The 22299-nt window shown below is 33.7% G+C and overlaps 1 protein-coding gene and 1 long non-coding RNA gene across 2 annotated transcripts; one reads left to right on the top strand and one right to left on the bottom strand.

Annotated features, from left to right (window-relative positions):
* Window positions 1–2559: 2559 nt before the first annotated feature.
* Window positions 2560–4629, bottom strand: LOC130731696 (uncharacterized). The gene is made up of 2 exons (XR_009016782.1): window positions 4396–4629; window positions 2560–2865 (listed from the first exon to the last, which is right to left on the bottom strand). It is a non-coding gene; the product is annotated as an uncharacterized LOC130731696 (long non-coding RNA).
* Window positions 4630–5157: 528 nt separating this feature from the next.
* Window positions 5158–12409, top strand: LOC130729533 (protein SAWADEE HOMEODOMAIN HOMOLOG 2-like). Its single transcript, XM_057581318.1, has 5 exons — window positions 5158–5302; window positions 11365–11426; window positions 11639–11782; window positions 11994–12113; window positions 12218–12409. The coding sequence occupies exons 1-5, from the start codon at window positions 5158–5160 to the stop codon at window positions 12407–12409; spliced, it is 663 nt and encodes a 220-aa protein (XP_057437301.1).
* The last annotated feature ends 9890 nt before the right edge of the window (window positions 12410–22299 follow it).

The raw sequence follows: 22299 nt of genomic DNA, 5'->3' as shown, positions 1-22299 counted from the left end.
ATTTCAGTTACAAATTTACCACTGTGTTTTATCTGTATTTGTTACCAAAAATTCTCGAGGAATCTGATTTTCAATATAAATCTTACTTTTAAAAGTATTTTCAACAAAATGTTTATGCCCAACTTTCCATCATGTCACCCCACCTCTCATCTTGTGCCCCTTCTCCTCCCTCTCGTTACACTCATAAACAAACACCTCCATCTTACCTTCATCGCCCCCTCTCCTCTTATCACTTATTCTCCCCTCTGTTACTGCCGCACACTCCCTAACTATCACCCTCTCCTACAACCACCCCTACCCTCAACCACAAGATCTTTCTCCTCCACTACAAGTTCACTCACTCTCTCTCACCTCTAAATATGAGTTTTAACATCAATTTGGTTTCTCTAATCTATTATATTTTGATAGTTTGTTGCTCTTAACAATAAGCTTGCAATTCTACGGTTTGATCAATCTGTATTCATGATTCAACTATTATATGAGATAGACATGCATTTGTGATATATAAATTCATCAATATTCGCTTGATGGCTGAGTATCTTATTTTATTTTATTACTAGACAAATTGCATAATCATGAAATATTATCTTAGATTAATTGCATAACTTAGATTAATTATATTGCAAAATCATGGAAGATGTTAAAAAAGAAACTACAACTTGGGGAATAACAAGAAACAACAAGAATCAAATTAGTCAAGCAGAAGGCATCGTATCTGCTTTTTAAAAATGAATTGGGAAGACTGAAAAAGTGATTCATATGCTTAAAGTTAAAGATGTAAAAAAAAGTGTTGGATCGTGTGATGGAATATTATCATGATATATATATATATAACCACGTAAGTCATAATTCTAAATTCAAACTAAAAAGAGAATACAATAGTAAATTCTAAATTCTAACATAGTCCAAATCTAAATGTGATGGTATTTTTGTCGTTTCCTTCTTCAGCAATCTCATAAATTGACACATTACTATTCAAATTCAAATACCTGTCCAACACGTCTCTCATCAAAATATGTTGATAAGATTTATTTTTATAAAAGATTGATTTAAGTTCATTAATTATAACAGTAGGCACTAAATTGAATACTTCATTAATTATAAAGTGTTGCAATGTCAATTTGTATTAAGGTATATATTCTCTAATTCAAATTACTTTTTTGTTTGCTATTTTGTGCTTCGTATTTTAAATTCGCTTGTGTTTTCGATTTCACTTCTTGGGTTCAAATACAATGGAAATCACTTGTTGTCGAAGTAAGTGGATGTGGACGACGATGTGATGCGTCTTCTTTCTCTCTGTCTTCTCCACCATGGGATCATCTCACCAGCGGGATGACCAGGCATCAACCGCAGATCCAGACTACAAATTTTTTTCCCGCGTTTTGGCAGATTTAGATGCGGGCAAGTGCACCCTTCAAGATGACTTTGTTTGCGGATCTACATTTTGAAGAGGTCACGTCCACGGATTGGAGCCCGCTCCAAGACATTAACTCCACTAAGGTTATGGACACAGTGCTCAACGATGAAACTAGGTATGAGCATTACCGTTGAACTTATAAATGAATTACTAACAAGGATGACCAGGCATCAACCGCAGATCCAGACTACAAAAAAAATTTGTCGCGTTGTGGCAGAATTCGATGCGGGCAGGTGCACCCTTCAAGATGACTCTGTTTGCGGATCTGCATTTTGAAGAGGTCACGCCCACGGATTGGAGCCCGCTCCAAGACATTAACTCCACTAAGGTTATGGACACAATCCTCAACGATGAAACTCTAGGTATGAGCATTATCGTTGAACTTATGAATGAATTACTAACAAGGATGATAGTTGACAATTGTAGTTAATGGGTGATGGTCACAGTGTTAAAGCGGGTTTTTAAAACTTTCTAATTTGAAGTTCTCTCACGAGATGCAATTTTTTTGAAATTTTTAATCTTCATCACCCTTGGGTCGAACACGATTGTCAATACTTACAAAAATGGCAATTGAAGGTTGGGGATAGTAATTTGCAAGGGTATTTATTTCACTTTAATCTTCTCCAAAACTCTTATTATGTTGTCATCAAGTCATCGACCTGTGACCTGTCCTCACCTGCAAATTCAAAAATAAAATAAAAATACAAAATTCATTGATAACTTAACAGTGAGGTTCTTCTATTGAGCCTGTTTCGTTACTTATTCTTCTTCCCCAAATGGCAACTTATCATGGAAACTAGTGGAAGACAACGATGCTACCTCTGCTTTTTCTAACACTATTCTTCACTAGCGTATCATCGTCCCATAACAACAGACCGTCATCAGCCATACGATTCAGATTGTCACGAGGTGTCGTGGCGGAGAGGCTGGTTCTGAAGCGGGCAGACGCACCGTTTAAACTCGCACTGTTTGCGGACTTGCATTTTGTAACGCCCCGATTTCTCGGGTGTCACACAGTAACTAGTTAACCAATTTTCGTAAAGAGTTTTCGTCGATTCACTTATTAATCTTGAATTAATGATAAAAGCTCAATTTTACAAAATTCTCGAAACTTAACCATTTCAAACTTGCGGAAATAAACATCAACCTAAACCTCAAACTTTATTAATCATTGAAAAGAGTATGAAATAAATATCCGGAAGAAAACTTCAAAGTAAATTACATCAAGTTAAACTATCTCAACTAAAATAAAGTAATGGTTCAATACTTCCAAAACTCGGTACTCTCAACCCAAAAGAAAAATGGATGTCTCACAACCCAACCATATCCTTGGCCCCTTCCTCTTTATCTTCTTCCTCTTCATCAGAAGTGTAGTCGTCCTCCGGTATTGGCACGTCACGTAGCATCAACTCCCAAGAATGAGTCATCGCCATTATCTTCACGACCATCTACCCCCCCCCCAAATAAACACATAGCAAACAAGCAGGGTCAGGTCCAACAAAAAGAATGTTAATGACAAAATCAACAACAACATATATAATATAAGTACATTATATGTCTTTTATGGGAAAGAGTCAGTTACTAACGGAATCTCACTTTACACAACCCACCAAAACTTCCATGGCCATCTTCGTGCTTCCGCAGAGGCACGGTTATCACGGTGACCGCAGTCAACCAAATTACGTGGAGCCGCAATGATCCACAAAAGTTCACGATGACCGCAGTCAACCAAATCACGTGAAGCCACACCGGCCCACAAGGTTCACGGGAGACCGCAGTCAACCCAAATAACTCCCTCGCGTGCAAGGTACCATCGTTCTCATGGTCCATAGTCTCACTAGACCTATGACCGTTTTATCACATTTACTTGCAAGCGAGTTATAAATTCATTCTCTTGGTGTTTAAGGCTCTAATGTCAATCCTAGAGTCTTATGAGTTAATATCGTATCAGATTACAACGTCAAGAAATAACAGTCACACTAGGAGGAATTACAGCTGGGTGAGCGACCTCCTAAACAAGTCACAACTAAACTTCATGCAAAGCATAGAAATAATCAGGGCCTCCCAAATTCACAAATTATTTACAAATTCCAGAGGCTCAGTTTACAGATATCATCATATAAAAATCTCACAAAGGTCCCTAATCACATGTTACTAACATTTCCAACAATTTCTCAAATTTAGTGTTTTTGGACAACAGGTGCAGCGTGTACTAAAACTGGTCTACAGACCGCAATACTTAGCCACAAAATTCACATGATACATGACTGGAAAGATAATTCGAAACTATACACTTTTATAGTTTATCACTTTTCCATTTGAGATCCATAATTAGGTGATATTAGGCCTTAAAGCTTGCTGTCCGGTACAGGAAGAACAGCAGGTGCAACAGTCACTAAGATCGACCTCCAGACCTCATTACTAGACCAAAAATTATGTTCTTTATATGCATAGAAAGCCAATTCGAAAATCTACAATTTTCCAGTTTATGCCTTTTTCATTTGAGACCCCGAATTAGGTGTAATTAAGCTCCAAAACTCGCTGTCCAGTACAGGAAACTGGCAGAGATACTTTTGCCTTCAAATTAATTTTTCAACCATTCAAGTCACAGAGTTTTAAACCATATTCCAGCAGCAAGAACCACATATCATATATCATATATCATGCTTAAATTTCCAGAACCAAGATAACCATCAATTCTAGCACAAAAGGCAGATCTAAGCATATAAATCTTCAATCATTTTAATCAAGCAAAGTCATAGAAGAAACGGTAGTTGTAGTGATGATTAATGGAGAATCATGGCATCAACATTTCATCTCAAATCAGAAGCAAAACATCAAGATCTCAAGGCAGAAAAAAAACAGCAAGCATCATGAACACAAAACTCTTGCAAAAGCAATCATGTTCATGGCTTTTCTCATAGTAAAACATGGCAAATACCCTAGGCAATCTACCCAATCCTAGGACCAGCCCTTACCTTTGTCCTTAGGCTTGAAGAAAAGATGAAATTGAAGAGCAAGGTTCTGGTTTCTCTCCTCTTCTCCCACGCGTGACCTTCCTCTCTCCCTCTCGCTCGCGAACTCCTTCTCCCTCTTGTGCGAACACGTCGACGGTGGTGGGGCTTGGGACGGTGACGGCTAGGGTGCAAGGGGAAAGTTTCTCTCACTCTTTCTCCTCTGTTTTACGTGTTTCAGAAGTGCACCAGGTTTCTTTCTTCAAAATAGTGTGAAAAGAAACCCCTTTCCCCCCCAAAACCCTACATAGCCCGCGTCCCCTCTCTCCCTCTCTTGGGCTAGGGTTTGTTTTCCTTCAAGCCCGACCCAAGTCAAAACCCTTGACCCCATCACTTAAGAACTTACTCAGGTCTGAAACTAATCAAAACCCTCAGCCCTTTTTAGTAATATCACGATCAAACTCGGAATTGAAAGGAAACAAATCAATTAAATCCGCTGGTACTGTACAGCCAGGACCATCGTCACTAAACCGATGATATCTCGAGCTACAGAGGTCGGAATAACCTGATTCCACTTCGAGAATTTTCTAGACTTAAAGGGATACAACTCTCATGAAGGAAGTTTTCCCAAATGAAGTCGTTAAGACCCTCTAAAAATTCACACAAGTTGACAGTTCTAATCTGCCAGTTATCAAACATTAGCTAAAACTTCAATTTTATTCAAACTTCCATAAAATTGTTCCAAATTGAACTTAGGGCCTTACACATTTTGGGGAGAACGCGTGGATGAATTGGGGCCCACTTCAAGATGTCAAGTTCATCCAGGTCATGAACTCGGTGCTCGACAGTGAAACTCCTTGTGAGAATGGTTTCCGTAAACTCAACTGGGATCGATTAGAGCATGCTTGGATTGGTGCTCGTACTGATAGAGGTAGTACTAGTGCATATGCTCAGAGATTATTTTTATATTGTAGTTGTCGTTGTGTCATAGAATTGCAGAAAAATACGGGTTGATGAGGCGGTCAAGATACAATTGCAACGACTAAAAACCCCTTTAAGTTGTGGTTGCATACCGAAATTTAAAATCTGCATAAATAGCAAAGAAATCAGGACTTATAAAGAATCTTCTTAACAAGATAAAGGAAACTTCATCAAAATCCATAACTTCACCAACAAGGTGTAACATAAATGATAGGTAGTTAAACTTTTTAAATATCTAGTTCAGTGTTCGAACCTGTGCAACGCACGAGTATTATATCTAGTATATATTTAAAGAAAACTTGACCTTTTGCATTAAATACATTGAGCAAAGAAAATTTTCTTTTGTATTAAGTATATTTGATAATAAAATAAAAAACTACATCCACTTTACTATTCACTAGATATAATACCCGTGCGTTGCACGGGTTTATTTATACTCTTTTTTTAATATAGTATAAAAATTATTATAGTGCAACTAAATTACTAAATATTAAAAATATTTTTTTTATAAATATAATAAAAAATTGTGTTGAGACATCAAAATAATATTTTTGGTGTATTAATTTTTTCGTACTAAAGTTCTCTTTATGTATATAATTAATATCACTCAAAATTAGTAATTAATATTTAATAATTAGAATTTAATTAATTTTAAATTTTTTGTTTGTAACCTATTATATTGATTTGAGTTCTCTGTTTTTTGGTTTACTATTGTGGTTTCAATTGCAGAGGGACTGATCTATCATATATCCGGTTGTAAACATTGATACTCAGTTAAGGGGAATATTGTCCCCAGATGTTATTCTTTTTTTTAATCATAACTAATCCTTAAAAATCAATTTAATAATTTATTTATTCAATAATTCAAAAAATTCTTAAGTGAATTTGAAATATTTTAAATCAAGTAGTAAGGTTTTAATATAAGTTATAATAACACATTTTTTATACTTTTTTTATCACCAATGAAATAATTTTAACTTTAAAAATTATAATAAGTTATCATTTTATTATCATAAAATATTATTTAGTAAATTTAAATTTATTCAACTTTTATTATAATTATTTTTCTCTGTTAAATTTCCTCAACTTATTTTTACTTCTATATAATAGATCAAAAATTATATTTAAAGAATCTTTTTCAAATAATACACACATTCATATAGTAATCATAAATACCTTATAAATATTTTTTTTATTTAATTTTCAACTTTTTTTTCGACATTATATATTAAAAAATATTTTTTATAAGTAAAAAATAGTAATAAGTTTTATTTGTTATTTTCTTAAACTTTCTCAACTTATGATTAATAAATAAAATTAAAATAAACAATTTTCAAAGAATATAAACAAATTATTATTAACAATCTATTATTATCATTAATATAAAGGTAGTAAATTTCAATTACTATTATTTTTTTAAAAATTCACCTCAAGTTTTAATGATTAATTAAAATTTAAATATTTAATTTTAAATAGCAGAAGTTGAAAATTTCAAATTTTAAAATTTACTTTTAAATATTAGAAATTGAAAAGTTTAAAAATTAAAAATTAATATAATGAATAATAATATTTTAGTTTTCAATTTTTGTATTTAATGTATTTGATACAAAATAAATTTATTATTTATTTGTGTTTAATGCTATTTTTTCAAGTTTCCTTTACATATGTATATAGATAGATATATGTATATATATATCTAAATTATTTATTAATAAATATTATTTTATTATTAATTTTAATTTTTAAAGTTTATCAAATGCAAAGCTCAAGTCAATTTTAAGTTTATGATTGTTGTTATTTAATATAAGTAGTTGAATAGTTTTAAATTATATAAGCTTTTTTAGTTTTTACTATAGTTAATATTTTTTTGTTAATTTTTAATGTATTTAATATGTAGGTATGAGAGCTTTATAGTTTAATGCATTTAATACATGCAAAAACTCAAGTCTCCTTTACATATATATATATATATATAGATTATTTTAATACTAATTTTTAAACTTTGAAATTTTTCACATTTAAAATAAAATTTTAATTGTTAACTACAAATTAAGAAAATTTTTAAATAATAATAATAGTTTAAATTGACTGCCTTTACACTAATCACAATATTAGATAGTTAATAATAATTTTTAAATTTATAACAAATGATAAAACTTTCCAATTTCTTATGGATTAAAATTAAATTATTAATTTTAATTTTAATTATTAAACATAATTTGATATATTTAATAAAAACAACAAATAAAACTTATTGCTATTTTCACGTATAAAAAATATATATTAACTAGAAAGTTAAATATATAATTTTAAAATTCACTTGAACTTTGTTTTAATAAAAATAGTAATAAATTCAATTATTGATGACTATTATATATGTTATTAATTCGTAAGTATTAATGTCAATTTTAGATTCATATAAAAAATAATTTACTAAGTCTTAATTAAAAATAATTATAATTTTAATTATTAATAATAAATTGGGAAAAAATGGTGAAATGTTTAAAAAGTAAGAAATATATTTATTTGTAAAAAAATTAATAATTTAAATTAATTAATAGTATTATTAATTATTTACAGAAAGACAACTCTAATATGAACAATTTAATACCGAAAAACTCTAATGTTATTTATTCACATGTCTCAACACAATTATTTTCTGCTTCAATAGAAGGTGTGTCGCGACATGTTTGGAGGCAGTCGTTTTCAAGTTTAATTGCTTCTCTAATGTAGGATGCAGTAGCTTAGTTTGTTTTGTTGTTTTTTTCTTCCGTTTAGTAACAAGAAAATTACACTATATTAATTTTTATACAATATTATGAAATAATATAAATAAACCCGTGCGTTATATCTAGTTCTTTGTATTTTCAATCTCGTTCCTCCTCTACAACTTTTTGGTGACACTGACAAGTCTTTGCGTAGTCATCTCTCCTTGATTTTTATGGAGCCTTTGAATGAAATGATGGTTGAATTAAGCTTATGTGATCCTCCATTTCCGAAGCTCTTTACTGATCAGGTGATTTTTGTTCACTAGGGATGAGAGTATGTTTTCTTGAATCATTTCGTTTCACATTCGGTATACATACATATATGTAATTGAATGTCCTTGTGTGCTCTACATTGTATCGCATTCGACATGCAATGGCTAAGTCTTTCTTTGCCCACTTCATCTATTTCATGTGCTCCATCACCATTCACAGATACGGGAATTGGAGGAAATTTACAATGAAATGGGAGGAAATGCGCTTTATGAGAATCTCTGCCAGGATATTGCTTCAAATTTTAGGTGAATTTAATCTTCCCGTGATCATATCTTTAAACATAACTTTGTGTATTCTTTCCTGATACTCCAGAATTTTTAAAAACACTTTATGAAGAATAAGGGCCAAAAGCCCAAAACGAGAAACGAAAACTGCTTCAACAAAAATAAGGAAAATATAAAAAGTGGTTGCAGGGGCATAAAAGTAATTTTAGGTAAAACCCTAGTTCTATTTAAGCCTCCTCAAGCCTCAAATATAACACCAAGCAATGGAGAGCCGACCCTAACCCTAGCAGAGACCTCAACTCTCTCTTCTACTCCAAACCCTTTTTCTCTTAAAACCCTCACCAGCCGCCACTTCTACCAGAGCCGCTAGCCACCATCTCATATTCCATCACCACCATATCTTCCTCCTACGAGACCCAGTCCTGCACCATTTCCCCTTTTCCGATCTTAAAACACCACCACATCAACCCTCTTCAACACCGATCTGACTCAAGCGCCACTATTGTTCCTTTTCTCTACCCAAACGCACCACCATTGTTCCCTCCTTGTACGAATCAGACTACATCTGCTCCATATTCCCTTTTCCAATCTTCCCATCACCGCCACATCCTCTATACAGATCCAGATCGTGTCGTCATCACCATTCACCCACCTTCCCCTGAAACCCGTAGTTGAATAATTAACTTGCTTTGATTTTGATTTTTCCTCGTTGAGCAGTGCTCTGAATAAAACTTTCATATCGAAGGAACAGGTTATTACATTTTCATTATTATCATTTATACACCTTTTAGAATTTATGGAGCAACTATGATAATGGTGCATTGGTTTTACTGGGTTTCAGGTGCAGCAGTGGTTCCAAAATCAGCTTAACGAGCCACAGGATTAAGTTGCTTCTGCATACACCATGAATCAAGTTGTTGATCTTTCAAATAAATCCGTTTTAAGAAATGAAAGCTCTACAGTTCTAGAAGGTTGTCCTTTTCCCTTGTTTGGGTAACGCATTGGAAAATTCTGTTACATCGATTAAATTCTTTGATTTATAAAATCTCTTGTTTCCTTAAATTGCAAAATCCCCTGTTTAGATAGAGCAATTCAATTTCCTTCATTTTATAACATTTCTTGCTTAAAGTAATTTCTATTTTTCATTTAGAAAATCTTACATGCTCAAGTAGTATCATTCATGTAGTATGCATGTGCTTTTTTTGAATAATTACTTTCACCATTTTTCTTCCAGCCAAATTACGTTTCTTGATTCCTTTTAGTGGAAACTCAATGAGTGCTTGATGCAGTAGTTTGTACTTAATAGTGTTATGCTTTATAAGTTGTGCAATTGTAAGTTCATAAGCTCATAGCATTCATATTCCATGTCATGGTTGTTGGGACATGATGAAAGAGACATCTTAAGAAAATAATGATGATATACCGTAAATAATGATGATTATAACAGTTATATAAAGTTTAAACTAATTTCAATAGGTTTTAAGATGTAATGATAAGCAATACAGAACTAATAACAATCATGTTCTGATATTAACCTGTCTTTAAAATTTCCACATTATCATTAACATTTTCATCGTAATGTCAGGTAAACGAAGTGCAGATGTTTCAGAGTGCGTGTTCGCGTCTGAAGCAAGATCTTAGAAAGACTTAGCATGGTGCGAAATAGGCTTCTTATTAAGCATTATGACTATTTTTACTTTTGAGTTTAGCAATGATATGCAATGTGGCTTTTTGTTAACTCTTGGGTTATATTATATTAAAGGTGTGGCCTAATTTATGTTTGTGAATTCTAATATGAACAACATTGAAGGTGATATCTTCCCCCTCCCCCTTTAAGGGAAAAAACCCAAGCAACATCTCCCCTTCATTACAAAGAAAACTTTCATTGTTACTTTCCTTTAGGCTGTGCACCCGACCTCTCATATTTATTTCCATGTACAGGCATGATGTTGCAATGTGTCGCAACTTCAGATATTCGAGGGCTGGCGAACTTGTAAGATTCTATCGTATCATTATTATTTTTATTTTCGGTCTGTAAGAAATTGAGACATTTTCTTTATAATATATAATCATTAATCAACAAAAGATTGGTTGTTCACGTTGCACTTGCTATGCTTGCATGATTTTAAGTATTTATCTTCAAGAGTTGCTCACTTATTAACTGTGTGAATGATATTGAAATTTACACACACTTAGTAGACAAGATGTTATAATTTCTTCTCTTGGTTTGTGCTTAAAACACTGGGAAACCTCTATGAAACTTTTTTTTTCTTCATTTAAACTTGCATATTTTATGTGCCAAAGTGTATATAACCTATTAGGTCTGCTTAAGGTGGTGAAGAATAGAAAAACCTCTGATGGTTTTTATGCAATGGAAAACTAAGCAGTAAAAGGTGAAAGATAGTGGAATCTAGCAAGTTAAGGAAAGAACCACAAAAAATAATTTTCCTGAGCAAAGTACAATCTAATGTTGTGGAAACGAAAAATAAATATTGATAATAATGTAATTTTAATCAATGTAACATGTTTTAGCATAAATTTATTTACCCAAACTTACTTATCTTTTATACACTATTGACCACTTTACAACGAGTTATTATCTGAGCCAAACACTTAAACAAGTTCTATTTTTAAGTTAAAGAAAAAAAATGATAAAACACTTTGCTAATGTGTGAAAGTATGCTCAGAAGAAAATTAAAAACGTTTAAAGGTGATGGTCTTTCTGGCACCTTGGCTTAATGCCTTAGATGGAACTACCTTGGCATCACTGAAGAAATGTAAACAATACATCTGTGAATGGTCTCTAGATGTAATTTCATGGTATTGATCAGGATATATTTATTCAGTGAAAAAAGAATAGAAAAGTAAAATATGCATTATGCAACATATATTGCCATACCTTTGAATATTGTAAGTTATCTTACCGTCTTATGATAGATGTACTGGTTCAGTGGATTCATTTTTTGTATATTGTGGACAACCGATTAAAATTTAACTGATCTTGTCACATACAAATTATAGGAAGTTCTTGTACGATATGTTGGTTTTGGCAAGGTGGAGGATGAGTGGGTGAATGTGAAAAACGAGATGCGAGAGAGATCTATCCCATTGGAACCTTCAGATTGTCCCAAGGTGAAGGATGGAGATCTTGTACTATGTTTCCTGGTAAGGGACCCTCTCCCCTTTTATTCCACTACAATTTATTTACCTAATTTGTGTCTCCAGTAGCCACATGATAGATATGTTTGCAAAGTCACATGAATTGTTTCTAACATATAAACCATAATGGCTTTTGATTTTCTTTTGTGGCCTTTAAGCTCCTCTGGAATTTCCCTAACTATTAGTACTCTTTTGGGCCTTTATTGGTGTTTCTCAGGAAAGGGGTGATTATGGCCTCTACTTTGATGCTCGTGTAGTAAGAATCCAGAGGAGGCTACACGATGCGACAGATTGCACGTGCATCTTCACTGTTCGGTTTCTCCATGACAACTCTGAGGTGAACTTTGATATATATTTTCGCTGTCACAAAAATCATGTCATGTTATCATCTTTTGTACTTTGTTAGGAAAATCCTTAGATATTGTCTCTACCTGATTTCAGGAAGAAATTCATTGGAAAGGGGTATGCTATAGACCTGCACAAGGCAATTCTACACAAGAGAAGTTTGTTGTCTTTCATAACTCCCCAAAACCTACACAAGAGAAATCTAATGTCGCCCATAACTCCCCAGGACCAACCATAGAACCGAGCCTAAGTGACATCGAGAACTTGTGGCCATGTGCAATTCCATAGGAATCAAACAGACTCTCAAACTTGTCATTCTCAAACTCTCCACCATGGTCACTTCTGACATGCACAATCCTACAAGCCTTCTCATTTTGCACTTGGGCTATGAAGGTAGAAAACACAGAATGAGACTCATCCTTGCGGGTTAGAAATTTTACCCATGTCCAGCGGATATAGTCGTCAACAATGATCATCCCATATCTCTTGCCACCTATAGACTCAGTTTTCACTGGTCCAAAAAGGTCGATATGCAGAAGTTCCAACGGCCTTGAGGTTGAGACAACATTCTTTGCCTTGAAAGGGACTTTTGTGAATTTGCCTTTCTGACATGCTTCACAAAGAGCGTCTGAAGCGAACTTCAGAGTGGGTAAGCCCCTGACAAGGTTTAGCTTGCTCAGTTGAGAAATCTTTCTCATACTGGCATGCCCTAACCGTCTATGCCATACCCATTGCTCTTCATTAACAGACAGAAGGCACTTCACATTCTGAGCCTCCAACTCAGATAATCTGATCTTATAAATGTTGTTCTTCCTCTTGCTGTTAAAAATAACAGAGCCATCGATCTGACTTACAGCCCGACATGACTTTTGATTGAAAATAACATCATAACCCTTGTCAGCTAATTGACTTATAGACAATAAGTTATGAGTTAAGCCGTCTACCAATAAAACATTGTCAATGCATGGACTACTATCTACACAAATAGTACCAGTACTAACAATTTTACCCTTTTCGTTGCCACCAAAGCCAACTTCGCCTCCAGGCTTAAGTTTTAGCTCTTGGAACATACGCCTTTCTCCCGTCATGTGACGCGAGCATCCACTGTCCAGATACCATGATTGGTGTTTCAGTGGAGCTATCAAGGATATCTGCAACATAGATAATCTTATCCTTAGGTACCCACTTTCTGGGTCCTCTCTTGTTAGTTACCTCAGAGGTTCTGATCACCTTGGGTTTCTCAACATGATAGTGTAAAGGAATTTTTGCATGATATTTAGACATGGAGAAGGTTTCCTTTTTGAGAGGGGGTTAGCAACTTTAACAGGTAATGGTTCAGGCAATATAGTACCAGAGGGAACAAAGCATTCATATAATGATTTATCCTTAGGCATAGGAGGCTCATTTCTATTAGGTTTAGAATAGCCAATGCCGTGCATTCCATTTCTGCTTACGCCATAGATCATTGAAGCCATTAAGCTTCTGTCTACGCTTTTAGCCAGGAATCTTTGAAAGGATTTTTCATATTTAGATTCATGTTTACTATCAGAGGCATCACAAGCAATTATTTCTTCTAACTTAGCAATCTGGTTCTTAAGTACAGAGTTAGAATTTACTAAAGCATGATTATTATTTTTCAACTCAGAAATAATTTTCTCATGTTCAGAAGGAGTCTTAGAAGCAGCAGAGAAATCCTTTTTCAACTTTTTATGCTTAGTCAATAAGGAGTTATACTTATCCATAATATCAGACAAAGCATGTTTTAGTTCAGAGGTTGAGAAAGAAGCGAATACCTCATTTTCATCGTCTGAGTTAGGATCTTCTTCTGATGCTGAGTCAGAGTCAGTTTCATCTTTTGACTCTGCTTCTTTATCTTTGACAATAGCCATGAGTCCTTGAACTTCACCATCAGAGTCAACATCCTCTGACTCTGATTCGTCAAAAGTCACCATCAGACTTTTCTTTGTCTTGAAGTGCTTCTTTGGCTTCTTGTCCTTTTTCAACTTTGGACAGTCACTTTTGTAGTGCTCTGATTCTTTGCACTCGAAACATGTGACTTCCTTGATTGAGGACTTCTTCTGGCCTGATGAGGATTCAGATTTTCCTTTGGCCTTTCCTGAGCCTCTGTACTTGCTCTGCCTGTGTTTCCAGATGCGGTTGAGCCTTTTTGAGATCAGAGTCAGCTCATCTTCATCAGAATCTTATGATGCTTCGTCAGATTCTTCTGCTTCAGCTTGGAGAGCTTTTGACTTCTCAGATTTAGCCTTCTAAGATTTGGATTTCAAGGCTATAGATTTCTTCCTCAGATCCTGCATCTCTGAGCGCTTCAGCTCGTGACATTTCAGTATGCTGATGAGTTCTTCTAAACTCATATGCTCAACATCTCTTGTAAGCTCTATTGAAGTCACTAAAGGCATCCAACTTTCAGGAAGACTTCTGATGACCCTTATGACATGATCTTTTGTAGTGTAGCTTTTGTTGAGAGGTCTTATTCCAGCTACAAGCAACTGAAATATGGAAAACATATCCTCAATGGACTCGTTTGGCTCCATGATGAAAGATTCATATTTCTGGATCAAAGACAGCGCCTTTGATTCTTTCACTTTCTTATTTCCTTCATGAGACATCTTCAAGGAATCAAAGATGCCCTTGGCAAACTCACGATCTGTAATCTTCTGGTACTCTTCATAGGAAATGTCACTAAGAAGAATAGCTCTAGCTTTGTGGTGCTGTGAGTAGAGCTTCTTTTGCTCAGCAGTCATCTCTGATCTGGAGATCTTCTTGCCATCTGCATCAACTGGACGTTCATAGCCATCCACAATGATATCCCAGAGATCTGCATCGAAGCCCAGAAAGAAACTTTATATTCTGTCTTTCCAATATTCGAACCTTTGGCCATCGAACATGGGAGGCTTTGCATTGTAGCCATCTTTTTGCGTTTCACTGGTGGTAGCCATTTGTTTTTCACACCGGCCCGGATCACTGAACACTGTTAGGTGTGGTAATCAGAACTTGCGCTCTGATACCAATTGAAGGTATGAAAAACGGTAGAAAGGGGGGGGTTTGAATAACGTTTTCAGAATAAAACTTCCACCTTAAGATTTTAGCAAATCTTTCGAGACACAAGTAAGTGCTTAAGATAAGAGATTAGAAAAGCACACAAGGATTTTATCCTGGTTCACTTGATGAATCACTCAAGCTAGTCCAGTCCACCCGTTAAGGTGATTTCTTCCTTCTTAGAATGAAGGCAATCCACTAATCAGGTAATTGTTACAACTGTACTTGAAACCTACAAGTGACTAACAATACACTGACTTAGCTCACACTAAGATTCACTCTCTTAGTCTTCTCTAGGATCCGATCAACCTTGATCTCCAAAAGGTAAACTAAACAACTGTTTAAGAAATATTGTTTACAAAGAAATTGCTTCTAAAAAGCTTGTAGTAAACACAATGAATTCAAAGATGAAAGAATGCTTAGAAGTTTTGAATATAGCTTGCGCGTATGAGATTCTTCCAACCGCATCTTTCAATCTTCAGCCTCTATTTATACTCCAAGGATTAGGGTGTGAACATTGCATGGGAATGCTACCGTTGGAGGGCAGTTCTGGAATTTCCAGCTTCTGCTGTGGCTGAGAATGTTAGGTTAGGTCGTCAGGATAGTACATTTGCTTTTGTAAATTGGATAGTGACTTGACCTTTAACCTAGTAGACTTCTGATCAGAGGAATGCTTCGTGTTGGAACTTGTGAAGCTCGTTGATCAGAGCCAGAGGGAAGCATGGATCCTCTAACCGTTGTACCTTCTGATTCTGAACTCAGAGGAGAAGTACTTAGTCTTCAGAGCCATTATGCTTCTGGACTTCAGAGTCTCCACTTTTCAGCTTCTGGATCTTTAGAGTCTTCTACACCATCAGAACATCTAAACCTTCAGAGTGTCTGGGTTGTCAGAACATCTGGATCTTCAGAACTTCAAGTGACTGAGTCCATATCAGAGCTTGATTGACTTCAGATCTTCTGAAGCTTTTCTACTGTTCAGATTGAACATAGAGTTTGCGAAAGCGTTGCTTGGGTCACTCTTTAAGCATAGTGCTTCTGATTTGTGTGAGATTGGATTAACGTCAGAGCCTGTAAGAGCACACTCAGAAAAACACGTTAGAGTACCATAATTGTTCATACTAAAAAGTTAACTTGTAATCATCAAAACATAGAGTTGTACTACTCGATCAAAACTTGATCTTACAATTTTGACATAGAAAATGTTCCTTTCTTAATAGGTAAAGCAACTTCAGAAGGTAAGGATTCAGGTATAATGGTGCCAGAGGTAACAAAATGTTCATAAAGAGATTTAGATTTAGGCATAGGAGGCTGATTTCTACTGGGTCTAGAATAGGCAATACCATTCATTCCATTTCTGCTGACGCCATAGATCATTGAAGCCATTAGACTTCTATCTACGCTTTTAGCTAGGAACCTCTGAAAAGATTTTTCGTATTTGGTTTCATTTTTATCATCAGAGGTACTAGATGCAATAACTTCTTCTAACTTGGAAATTTGATTTTTAAGAACAGAGTTAGAGTTAACTAGAGAGAAGTTGTTTTCATTTAATTCTGAAATGGTTTTCTTATATCTAGCAGAGACTTCAGAAGCATCAAGCAAATCCCTTTTCAACTTTTTATGCTTAGTCAGAAGAGAATCATGTTTACTCATAATTTCAACTAAAGCAGATTTAAGTTCAGACATTTAGAAAGATGCGAATACCTCATTTTCATCTTCAGAGTCTGACTCAGCTTCTGATGTTGGATCAGCGTCTGATTCAACTTTTGACTCTGCTTCCTTGTATTTGACAATGGCCATGAGTCCTTCAACAACTTCACCATCAGAGTCCACTTCTTCTGAGTCTGAATCATCAAGAGTTACCATGAGACCTTTCCTAGCCTTGAAGTGTTTCTTAGGCTTCTTGTCTTTCTTTAGCTTGGGACAATCACTCTTTTAATGTCTTGACTCCTTGCATTCAAAGCATGTAACTTCTTTAGGTGATGATTTGCGTTGACCAGATGAAGACTCTTGTTTTCCTTTGGCTTTTGGTGATCCTCTGAATTTTCTTTTCCTGTGCTTCCAAAGGCGATTGATCCTTTTAGAAATCAATGAGAGCTCATCTTCATCAGAATCTTCAAAAGATTCTTCTGAAACTTGTTCAGCTTGAAGCGCCTTGGCCTTCTCAGGTTTTGATTTCAAAGTTATAGATTTCTGCTTCTTCTGGACGACATGATTAGCACGATCTATCTCATGACTTTTCAGAATGCTGATGAGTTCTTCCAGACTCATCTTGTTGATGTCTCTTGACAACTTCAGAGACGTCACCAAGGGCATCCACTTCTCATGAAGACCTCTGAGGATCCTCTTTACATGATCAGCAGTGGTGTAGCCTTTGTCAAGCACTCTAATCCCAGCAATAATCATCTGGAATCTGGAAAACATGGCACCTATTGATTCATCAGGTTCCATCATGAAGGCTTCATACTTTATGATTAGAGACAGCTCCTTTGTCTCCTTGACTTCCTCATTTCCTTCATGAGACATCTTCAAAGAATCAAAGATGGCCTTTGCAGAGTCACGGTTAGTGATTTTCTCATATTCATCATAGAGATAGCACTCAGCAAGATAGTTCTTGCTCTGTGATGATCCTTGTACATTTTCTTTTGATGATCAGTCATCTTATCTCTAATAAGCTTCACTCCAGCTTCATCAACTGGACGAGTGTAGCCATCAACAATATGATCCCAGAGATTAACATCAAAGCCAAGAAAGAAACTTTCGATTCTATCTTTCCAGTAATAAAACTTCTCTCCATCGAAGATAGGTGGTTTAGCACTGTAGTGATCTTTTTGAGCATCGTTGGTGGTGGTCGCCATTTGACTTTTTCACACCGGTCCGGATCTGTGAACACTGTTAAGTGTGGTAATCAGAACTTACGCTCTGATACCAATTGAAGGTATGAAAAACACTAGAAGGGGGGGGGGTTTGAATAGGGTTTTGAAGATTAACCGCTTTCTCTCTTAGATAAAAACAATCTTTTCCGTGAAAGAATGTAAAGTGCTAAAGAAGAGGGATAAAGAAAAGCACACAAGGATTTTATCCTGGTTCACTTGATGAATCACTCAAGCTAATCCAGTCCACCCGTTAAGGTGATTTCTTCCTTCTTAGAATGAAGGCAATACACTATTCAAAGATTGTTACAACTGCACTAGCACACCTTGCTCAGTGACTAACAATACTTAGAACTAGCAGCACTAAGACAACCTTGCCTTAGTCTTCTCAAGAATACTGACCTCACCGGTCTCTCAAGGAACTACAAACAAAGTTTGTGAAAGAGTTTGGTTTACAAAGAGATGCTTCTAAACAAGCAGACGTAAACACAATAAGAACAATGAAGAAATATTGCTAAGGTATTCGCTGAAAGTATTTCACATGTATGCACAAAGTTTCTTAGGTAATTTCTTCTATCTTCAGCCTTTAAATACCCCAAGGTGTTGAGGTTGTTTCCTTTGAAAGAATCTATCAGTTGGAGGACAGTGCTGGAATTTCCAGAGTCTGCTGTGGCTGAACGTCGTAGGTAAGGCGGTCAGAATATTACATTTGCTTTTGGACGAATGACAATGACATTGCCTTAGCCTAGTTGACTCTTGATCTTGGGCGACGCTTCATGTTGGAACTTGTGAAGCTGTGTGATCAGAGTCAGAAGGAAGCTTGGATCCTCTGACTTTCAGAACTTTAGCTTCTGGACCGTTCAACAGAACATCTGGCCTTCAGAGCATAAAGTGCTTCTGGTCTTGAGAGCCAGCTTACTCTTGGACTTCAGAGCTTCCAAGTCTTCAGCTTCTGGACCGTTCCTCAGAAAATCTGGTCTTCAGAATTTCAGAGCTTGAACCTTTCAGAGTCCACATCAGAGCATTAATCTTCAGAGCATCTGAAGCGTTTGCTACCGTTCAGAAGAACGTAGTGAATGCAGAAGCGTAACGTTGGCTACTCTTGTGTCTTCAACTTCTGATAAATGTTGAGTCTTTGAATCAGAGTCAGAGCCTGTTTGCCACAACTAAAAAAACAAACGTTAGAGTACCATAATTGTACATACATAATAATAAACTTGTTATCATCAACATAGAGTTGTACCACCCGGCCAAATCTTGGTCTTACAATTATATCTAGTATCTATATCTATATATATATATATATGTAAAGCACACTTGTGTTTTTTTAAGCATTAAATGTGTATATGTACAAGAGACTTCATCATTATATTAAATACAAAGATTGAATTAAAATAATAATCTACATTAGTTTTTTTATAAGCATGATAATCCACATTAGTAAGTTGGCATATGAGGAAGTAAGGATTACGAAACTCACAGAAATGAAAAGTCCCCAATAATGGTTAAATAAATAAATAGATGAATATGTATAATCAACATACAATGAATAATGTACTCCTAGAATGTATTTGCATTTTCTGATGTATTTGCATTTTTCTTTTAATGAAAGGTCAACGAAATGAACTCGCAAAAAATTATACTACATGCATATCCATGAACATGTAACCGACTAAAAAAAATTTAAGTATTAGTTATTAGAAAATAATGAGATTATAATCTGAAATCGTGTGACATACCGCAACTCTAAAAATTTAATAAAATAGCAATGTTTAAAGCCATTAACTAATTAAAAAACAAAATTATAAGACAACAGTGAAGGAAATAGTGACTCTTCTTCTATTTAATATATTTCTTATATTTATAAAAAAAATTATAATTTATAAAGATCTTACAATCAAAAAATACAATTAAAAACAAATATGTATATTTGAGTTTATATGTAAAGGAGACTTGGTCCCTGTAGGATAGCTCAAGTGGTAAGAGCTGGGGACATATGAGTTGGATAGGGGGAGGTCCAGGAATCGATTCCTGGCGAGTGCAATTTATCTTTCCGTTGTACCCAAAAAAATGTAAAGGAGACTTGAGTTTTACATTAAATATATTAAACCATAAAAGAATAAATATTTATTTGCATTTGACAAATATTAAATATTTATGTAAAATTATTTAAGTTTTGAATTTTACAAATATAAAAAATTAAAATTATTTTAAAATTGAAAAATGTTGCTACAAGTTATTTAATATTAATTATAACATATATGTGCATTATTGAAAAAAAAGTTTTTTTATCTATGATATATTAATAAAAATTACTCAAGAAAGCATAATAGAGAAAATAATAATGGTCAAAGTTGAATAAATGTTTGTTGTGAGAGACCTGGTCTATCCACTTAACGTGATCGTAGAGTCTCAAGAAATTAGTCTCATGGCTATCGGCTGTGAGAAAACACTCTCAAACCAAATAAGTTGAAAAAAATGAAATTCACAAGATAATATTTTGGGTTTTTTATTGTAAAAAGATTATTTACGTTATCACTTATTATAATTCAAAAATTTAAAATTAATTTATTCTTCTTGGTCTTGATATGTCACACCAAATGGCTTTTCCAAGTAAAAAAAATATAAAAAATGATATTAAAACTTATTTCATGACATTAAATACTTACTACTTTACATTTTTTTAGTAATTTAAATATTACAAATTAACTTAATAATTTTTCATATTATTAAATAATTAAAATTTTTAATTGTTAAAATTATTTTATGCTAATAATTAGAGTTGAGTAATATTAATTATTTATACAAAATGAACTATAATAATATTTATTGAAATTTCTTGACATAATATTTTTATATTTATAATGAAAAATATTTTAATTTTAATTATTTAACTGTAATTTTTTTTATATAATATTAAATAATATTTTAAGTAAGCTCGTGCATCGCACGGGTATGATATCTAGTATATATATGTAAAGAAGACTTGATCTTTTGCATTAAATACATTGAGCAAAGAAAATTTTCTTTTGTATTAAGTATATTTGATAGTAAAATAAAAAACTACATCCACTTTACTATTCATTATTTTAATACTAATTTTTAAACTTTGAAATTTTTCACATTTAAAATAAACTTTTAATTGTTAACTACAAATTGACATAATTTTTAAATAATAATAATAGTTTAAATTGACTGCCTTTAAACTAATCACAATATTAGATAGTTAATAATAATTTTTAAATTTATAACAAATTATAACACTTTCCAATTTCTTCTGTATTAAAATTAAATTATGATTTTAATTTTAATTATTAAACATAATATGATATATTTTTTAAAAACAACAAATAAAACTTATTGCTATTTTGACATATAAAAAATATATATTAACTAGAAATTTAAATATATAATTTTAAAATTCACTTGAACTTTGTTTTAATAAAATTAGTAATAAATTCAATTATTGATGACTATTATATGTTACTAATTCGTAAGTATTAGTGTCAATATTTTAGATTCTTATAAAAAATAATTTACTGAGTCTTAATTAAAAATAATTAGAATATTAATTATCAATCATAAATTGAGAAATATATTTATTTGTAAGAAACTTAATAATTTAAATTAATTAATAGTATTATTAATTATTTACAGAAAGACAACTCTATTAGGAACAATTTAATACAAAAAAACTCTAATGTTATTTATTCAAATGTCTCAACACAATTATTTTCTGCTTCAAGAGAAGGTGTGCCGCGACATGTTTGGAGGCAGTCGTTTTCAAGTTTGATTGCTTCTCTAATGTAGGAGGCAATAGCTAAGTTTGTTTTGTTGTTTTTTTCTTCCGTTTAGTAACAAAAAAAATTACACTATATTAATTTTTATACAATATTATGAAATAATATAAATAAACTTTTGTGTTATATCTAGTTCTTTTTATTTTCAATCTCGTTCCTCCTCTACAACTTTTTGGTGACACCGACAAGTCTTTGCGTAGTCATCTCTCCTTGATTTTTATGGAGCCTTTGAATGAAATGATGGTTGAATTAAGCTTATGTGATCCTCCATTTCCGAAGCTCTTTACTGATCAGGTGATTTTTGTTCACTAGGGATGCGAGTATGTTTTCTTGAATCATTTCATTTCACGTTCGTTATACATACATATATGTAATTGAATGTCCTTGTGTGCTCTACATTGTATCGCATTCCACATGCAATGGCAAAGTCTTTCTTTGCCCACTTCATCTA

Source organism: Lotus japonicus, chromosome 1 (genome assembly GCF_012489685.1).
Source record: "Lotus japonicus ecotype B-129 chromosome 1, LjGifu_v1.2".
Lineage (NCBI taxonomy): Eukaryota > Viridiplantae > Streptophyta > Magnoliopsida > Fabales > Fabaceae > Lotus > Lotus japonicus.
Note: the sequence above shows the minus strand (reverse complement) of the source record. Positions and strands in the feature narration are given on the sequence as shown.

Coding starts and splice junctions, on each gene's coding strand:
- LOC130729533 (XM_057581318.1), top strand. CDS start 5,158: ATGAATTGGGGCCCACTTCAAGATGTCAAGTTCATCCAGGTCATGAAC. Junction 5,303..11,364: donor TGGTGCTCGTACTGATAGAG/GTAGTACTAGTG, acceptor TTAATGCCTTAG/ATGGAACTACCTTGGCATCA. Junction 11,783..11,993: donor ATCTTGTACTATGTTTCCTG/GTAAGGGACCCT, acceptor GGTGTTTCTCAG/GAAAGGGGTGATTATGGCCT.